Genomic DNA, 7984 nt, shown 5'->3' on the forward strand with positions numbered 1-7984 from the left:
AAAGTCCATCATTGAATCATAGCTTAACAACACAATTTATACACAAACCTTTTCAAGTTTTGATATAAATTTAACCATATTTAACCAGAATCTATTTTCCAAAGTTATTGAAAGTAAAAGTTTGTAAAATATTTCTATAATAATTTTGACTTTTTACTTAATTGTAATCTCTGTATCAAAAAAAAAAATTATTGAAATCTATCATAAATACGTATGTTTATATATTTAAAAATTTGATATAATTTTTAAATTTCAAAAACCTTTCCAACTAGCCACATTGAATCCATTAAGTCATATAAATATATACTTATGTAAAGATGTATATGCATACAAAGTTTTCAATAAATATACATGTCTACAATATTTTCTAGGCAGACTGTGTAATGTAAAAAAAAAACGCCCAAAAACGAGGTAGAGTTGTCTTAGATTCATTTAATATTAAAGGATTCTAATTTGACCACAGATTCCTCTAGTATATTCTTACTATCACTAAAACTTTTATTAGGAGTTTTTAGTTGTAACTGTAATAATAATTGTTTTAAAACTTCGTATGATCTAGATAACATTATAGTTGCAGCATGTTGAGCACCTTGTGTCTTTAATAATGTTCTCGAGGTACGAATTAATTTATGGTTCTGAAGAAAAAAATACAAATCAAAATTAATACAAAGGAATGAAAGGAGTAGGATTTACAACTGGTCATCTTAAAGGGAAACTGTATGGAAATCATATCATTGCTTCAGGATAGAATTTTTTTTCCACTTGATGCAGATTTTAATAATAACATGATATTTTAAGCATTGAAATATTGAATCAATCTGTTGGCTTCAATAATCCTATCAGAGATACACCATTGTCTGATAGATTATCAAAGAAACAGCTGCAGAAATGATCTTGAATTAAACATACATGTACTTGTGCAACAATAGTGATGTTTCTTGAAAATATTTTGAATGATCAAAAAACAATACACAATCAGTTATACCTACCACCATTTGTGATTTAATCATTTGTTGTACCAGTTGTTCATGTTGATTACAATCATCTCCTTCTCTTCTTAAACATGCTAGTGTATCTTTCTCTATGTTCTATACAAATATACATTAATGTTATCATTACTTAATTACTTAAACATTCTAGTGTATCTTTCTCTATGTTCTATACAAATATACATTAATGTTATCATTACTTAATTACTTAAACATTCTAGTGTATCTTTTTCTATGTTCTATAAAAATATATATTAATGTTATCATTACTTAATTACTTAAACATGCTAGTGTATCTTTTTCTATGTTCTATACAAATATACATTAATGTTATCATTACTTAATTACTTAAACATTCTAGTGTATCTTTCTCTATGTTCTATACAAATATACATTAATGTTATCATTACTTAATTACTTAAACATTCTAGTGTATCTTTCTCTATGTTCTATAAAAATATATATTAATGTTATCATTACTTAATTACTTAAACATGCTAGTGTATCTTTTTCTATGTTCTATACAAATATACATTAATGTTATCATTACTTAATTACTTAAACATGCTAGTGTATCTTTCTCTATGTTCTATACAAATATACATTAATGTTATCATTACTTAATTACTTAAACATTCTAGTGTATCTTTCTCTATGTTCTATACAAATATACATTAATGTTATCATTACTTAATTACTTAAACATTCTAGTGTATCTTTTTCTATGTTCTATACAAATATACATTAATGTTATCATTACTTAATTACTTAAACATTCTAGTGTATCTTTCTCTATGTTCTATACAAATATACATTAATGTTATCATTACTTAATTACTTAAACATTCTAGTGTATCTTTCTCTATGTTCTATACAAATATACATTAATGTTATCATTACTTAATTACTTAAACATTCTAGTGTATCTTTTTCTATGTTCTATAAAAATATATATTAATGTTATCATTACTTAATTACTTAAACATGCTAGTGTATCTTTCTCTATGTTCTATAAAAATATATATTAATGTTATCATTACTTAATTACTTAAACATGCTAGTGTATCTTTCTCTATGTTCTATACAAATATACATTAATGTTATCATTACTTAATTACTTAAACATTCTAGTGTATCTTTCTCTCTGTTCTATACAAATATACATTAATGTTATCATTACTTAATTACTTAAACATTCTAGTGTATCTTTCTCTATGTTCTATACAAATATACATTAATGTTATCATTACTTAATTACTTAAACATGCTAGTGTATCTTTCTCTATGTTCAATTTACAAAATATACATCATTTATTAAATGTTATCATCATGGAAATTCAGAACAATAATTCGTAACATACTATACATTAGGTCAAAGCCATGAGTGACAAATATAGTCTAATGCAAGACAATTGATCAATTTAAAACATTTCACCTTTCTGTAATCAAATCATTAAGATCACAGAAAATAATTAGTTTTTTATTCTGTTAATTAATTTCATCTTACACCTCATCAGTCCCTCCTACACAAACATTCGGTTACTAATAAATAAACAAAGGTACAAAATAAAATACGTTTACCTCTTCAACAGTCATCAATATTCTAGGACAGGTATCATCTAGTTTATATCTACTACAGATATTGATACATTCATATATTAACTGTCGTATATACAAATGGGCACTGATTATTGACTGAAAATATACACATATTTACAATCATACTATATATTCTATGGTATCAATTTATTTGATATCAATGTTACATAATTTGGCTATCTTCAGTGGCATGTGAGCAAGGCACAGGTACTTCTTACAAGGGACAATCTTCCTAAAATGATGCTAGTCAGTTATTTCACAAATTTAAACCTAACTATGTATTTCAGCTTCTGACTTTAGAACAAATAGGATTGCATTAAAAACCATTTTAACCTACATCTTTATTCATTATTCTCTGTATAACTTCTAGTATTTCTGGTGGTGACGTATCACTTAACTGTCTTTTTAATAATCTAAATGTAGACATATTCTCTAGATAGAAATCACACTTACTCTGAAAAAACAAAGATAGAAATCACATTTACTCTTGATAAAAATCACATTTACTCTGAAATAACAAAAAAGAAACCACATTCACTCTGAAATAACAAAGATAGAAATCACATTTACTCTGAAATATCAACGATAGAAATCACGTTTTCTCTAAAATAACAAAGATAGAGATCACATTTACTCTAAAATAACAAAGATACAAATCACATTTACTCTAAAATAACAAAGATAAATCACATTTACTCTAAAATAACAATTAGAAATCACATTAACTCTGAAATAACAAAGATAGAAACCACATTTACCCTGAAATATCAAGATAGAAATCACATTTACCCTGAAATAACAAAGATAGAAATCACATTTACTCTAAAATAACAAAGATAGAAATTACATTTACTCTGAAATAACAAAGAAAGAAATCACATTTACCCTGAAATATCAAAGATAAAGCCACATTTACTCTGAAATAACAAAGATTTCGCAGTATGCAATCTAGAAGTAAAAGCTTGAATATATAAGAATTCCTACATTTTCCTACAAACGCTTTAAAATATTGCAACTGAGGACAATCTCATTAGTAGAGATTGAAGATGGGTGCAGTTTCTGTTAATAGGAAAAAAATAACAACACACATTGAAATTAATTCTAAAGTTCCTGTCATAAAAGTTTCAATATCTGCAAGTATAAGAAGTATTATTTAAATTGTAGTGGCCCTGTACACAAACAATAGAAAATACAGTATTTACCTTAATATAGTATTTTAGAATAGTCGATTGTGTATTAGATGTTGGTTTTAAAGATTTTAAACTCTGTACAATTAAAACATGTTGAGCTAAATAATCAGCTAAATCTTCCTGTCAAAAAATATAATAATAAATAATCATAATTTAATAAATATATCAGTACAAACATTAACATCTCAGATAATCATATAACATGTACTCACTGATTACTGTAATTTGTCAATTCAGTACTTAATATGTAATATTTCAATTGAGTCATCTCTGTTTTACAAAAATTAACAAATCTGATAACAAAAAGTTTTAAAATAACACATCATTTAAATTAGGTTTTTATAGTGTTCAGGTAATGACATTCACCTGGCACATCTTATACACAAAATAGAAATGAGTTTACCTGTGCTTTAGCTAAGATTTTCATATTGCTTCCACCTTTATTATCATTACTTCTACTGTTATTTTCTAGTGATGTTATAATAGTCTGATACTAAAACATAAACACAAATATCTGTTGGACTTTAAAAGTAAGAGGGCTCATGTTGACCTATGGACATTCATTAGTAACAGGGTTCATGTTGACCTATGGACCTTCAGTTCTTCAGTTCTGATCTTTGAATCATTATTCAAAAAAAGTTCATATTTGAGCAATATTGAAATTGCAAGTTTGATAAAGAGATCATCAGAGTGAGCATGGTTCAGGTTTGACCACCAGATCATCAGACTGAAAATGGTTCATGTTTGACCACCATTTATCAGAGTGAACATGGTTCAGGTTTGACCCCCAGATCATCAGAGTTAACATGGTTCAGGTTTGACCAACAGATCAAAGGCAACACGTATCATGTTTGATGTAGTAAATAGTTTATGTTTGATCTTTATCAACATTATCAAAGCTTTACCTCTGGTAGATGTTTATCGATTTTTTCTTCAGCAGCTACAAATCTTTCATGATACAGGCTAATTTTAGACATAAAATCATTAGTGGGTTTAACTTCTTTTTCATACTCTAAAACTTGTTTTTCAACCAAAAATCCATGACAATTTAAACATATCCTTAAACTTAAACTGATCTCTGGTTCAACTTCTGGACACTGAAAAGAAATGTATCTCATAGAGTTATCTGATTCAAACAGGACAATGGTATTAATACCTTACCCCAACTATAATAATAACAGCTAACAATGGTAGTATAACTTACCACAACTATAACAATAACAACTAACAATGGTAGTAATAACTTACCACAACTATAACAATAACAGCTAACAATGGTAGTAATAACTTACCCCAACTATTTTTATAACAGCTAACAATGGTAGTATAACTTACCACAACTATAATAATAACAGCTAACAATGGTAGTATAACTTACCACAACTATAACAATAACAGCTAACAATGGTAGTATAACTTACTACAACTATAATAATAACAGCTAACAATGGTAGTATAACTTACCATAACTATAACAATAACAGCTAACAATGGTAGTATAACTTACCCCAACTATAATAATAACAGCTAACAATGGTAGTAATAACTTACCCCAACTATAATAATAACAGCTAACAATGGTAGTAATAACTTACCCCAACTATTTTTATAACAGCTAACAATGGTAGTAATAACTTACCCCAACTATAATAATAACAGCTAACAATGGTAGTAATAACTTACCCCAACTATTTTATAACAGCTAACAATGGTAGTAATAACTTACCCCAACTATTTTTATAACAGCTAACAATGGTAGTAATAACTTACCCCAACTATAATAATAACAGCTAACAATGGTAGTAATAACTTACCCCAACTATTTTTATAACAGCTAACAATGGCTCAGTATTATGACTATCAATCTGGTCATCTGGGATGTAAACCAATAAATCTTTAAGTGAGCAGTTTTTACAAACAGCTAATCCACAAACTTTACAACAATGTTTACTTCTTAATAGAGTAAACTCGACCTCAGCAGTCTACCACATTTACTAGATAGATTCTCTTGCTGTAACATTGAATAAGAGTACAATTAATTACTTGTTTTTTTTTATATTTGTAGTATCAAATAGCATTTCGATTGATTTTGCCACGTCTATAATATCAAAGGTCTGCACATCTTTATTGTTCAAATAGATGCATCTTGGTCAATGATCACTCCTTGCTGCCCAGATAGTACTTTGATTTTGAAGTTAAAAAGCTTATATGAATTGAACAATTATCAATATTCACTCTAATAAGAAGATAAACAGATTTATTAATACTTAATACTTACAATCCAAATAGAAGACTTCTGCCATTCAGGTGTTGCTACTACACTTCTCATTTCTTGTAAAGTTCTGGAAACTTCTGATTTGCCAATACTATTCTTAAACCCTTTCTTTAATCGCTGGCATTCTTTATCTAATCTTAACTTATCTCTTCTGGAAGATGTTTGGCTACCACGGCTTAAAGATTGTCTATTGAACTCTGCTGTCATACGTAATGTTTTAAATTCAGCTGTCCAACTTCTCTGTATACCTACTGTTACTCTTCCTTCTTCAAAACATTTTAAACAAACCTATAAAATATTTAATATATTAGATATACTAAAAAATACTTTTTTTTGGTCTACTTATCAGGCTATATTCACATATACAGTATATATATACAGTATATTTTCAACAGTCTATAATGAAGGATAGGAAGGCCATTTTTTGACCAATCATACCTTCTCAGAATCATGAATTTTTTTTAGCTAAGCCAATCATTAATAGTGTTTACAGCTCACCGTCAAAATTTGAGCCTCTAAATGCAAGTGTGTCCAGAATTATCTGCGTTTGAAATTTTAAAAGACGAGTCGTCTTTTCTTGAGACACTGTCATATATAGAAAGACATCTATGGAAATTGGAAAAGAAATTTCTAGATTGAGATATCTTTGAAGGAATTATGTGATTTTTGTACATTTCTAGTACTTCTGAAGACTATTTTGATATAATCATGACTCAAATCAACCCCCAAAATGGGGGTAAATACATATATAGGAGATGTGCTAACAGAATCTGCTTTATGCTGTATTTGATGTCATTCCTCATCAATTCCTTGTTACTATTTCTTCAACAGAAGTAATTATGTTAAAATAAATATTTTTACCTTGTATGGTTTACCATCAGGATCAGGATGTGCTAGTTTATTTAATTTTCTCTGATGTTTGACACAATTGGCACAAAAAACTTCACCACATCTTTAATATATAACAATATTTCTCATAAAAACTCTGATAACAATAGTCTATGACATCCTACCTACACTAACTAGTCTTGCCATATTTAAATTTTATGTCTGGTTATTTGGATGGGATAACAAACTGAGTATGTAAAATGATTTCACAGTTCAAGGTGGCGAGAAAAATTCCTGATTTTTTTTCTTTACCTGCGACAATGATGTGGTCTTTCAATCAATGAGAAAGCTTTCCTACATGATCTAGTCACACACAATGTCCTGGATTCTATTCCTATCCAATGTTTTTTGGTAATATCTGTAAATATATCAATACTGAGAGTAAAAATTCCTTTATCAACCACCCTTTCTTTGACTCAATATCATCTGCCCAACTTCATATCCCCACCCTATATAACCCTAACTTGACACTATACCATATAACCTTTACTTGACAATATACCATACAACCGTAACTTGACACTATACCATATAACCTTAACTTGACAATATACCATACAACCCTAGCTTGAGACTATATCATACAATCCTAACTTGACACTATATCATATAACCTTAACTTGACGCTATATCATACAATCCTACCTTGACACTATATCTAACAACCATATCTTGACACTATAATACAACCCTAACTTGACACTATATAAAACAACACTAACTTGACACTATATCATACAACCCTAACTTGACACTATATCATACAACCCTAACTTAACAATATACCATACAACCCTAACTTGACACTATATCATACAACCCTAACTTGACACTATATCATACAACCCTAACTTGACAATATACCATAAAACCCTAACTTGACAATATACCATACAACCCTAACTTGACACTATATCTAACAACCTGACTTGACACTATATCAAACAACACTAACTTGACGCTATATCAAACAACACTAACTTGACACTATATCATACAACCCTAACTTGGCACTATATCTAACAACCCTAACTTGACACTAT

The 7984-nt window shown here is 28.3% G+C and overlaps 1 protein-coding gene across 1 annotated transcript in view; it reads right to left on the bottom strand.

The window, feature by feature from the left end:
• Positions 1–428: 428 nt before the first annotated feature.
• The window catches only part of LOTGIDRAFT_231197 (hypothetical protein), a gene marked incomplete at its 3' end in the record, with an annotated part of 8013 nt that continues 457 nt past the window's right edge, over positions 429–7984 (bottom strand). The window contains exons 2-21 of the mRNA XM_009052215.1: positions 7194–7299; positions 6915–7005; positions 6057–6341; positions 5593–5789; positions 5549–5553; positions 5374–5422; positions 5330–5334; positions 5286–5290; positions 5157–5204; positions 5027–5118; positions 4684–4875; positions 4182–4271; positions 3791–3898; positions 3436–3474; positions 3347–3378; positions 3255–3315; positions 2926–3042; positions 2571–2684; positions 990–1088; positions 429–635 (exon numbers count right to left, since the gene is read on the bottom strand). Of these exons, the coding sequence (XP_009050463.1) occupies positions 429–635; positions 990–1088; positions 2571–2684; positions 2926–3042; positions 3255–3315; positions 3347–3378; positions 3436–3474; positions 3791–3898; positions 4182–4271; positions 4684–4755 (939 nt within the window). The 5' untranslated portion in view covers positions 4756–4875; positions 5027–5118; positions 5157–5204; ... (6 more) ...; positions 6915–7005; positions 7194–7299. The remainder of the gene's footprint in view (positions 636–989; positions 1089–2570; positions 2685–2925; positions 3043–3254; positions 3316–3346; positions 3379–3435; positions 3475–3790; positions 3899–4181; positions 4272–4683; positions 4876–5026; positions 5119–5156; positions 5205–5285; positions 5291–5329; positions 5335–5373; positions 5423–5548; positions 5554–5592; positions 5790–6056; positions 6342–6914; positions 7006–7193; positions 7300–7984) is intronic.

This window comes from Lottia gigantea, assembly GCF_000327385.1.
Source record: "Lottia gigantea unplaced genomic scaffold LOTGIsca_18, whole genome shotgun sequence".
NCBI lineage: Eukaryota > Metazoa > Mollusca > Gastropoda > Lottiidae > Lottia > Lottia gigantea.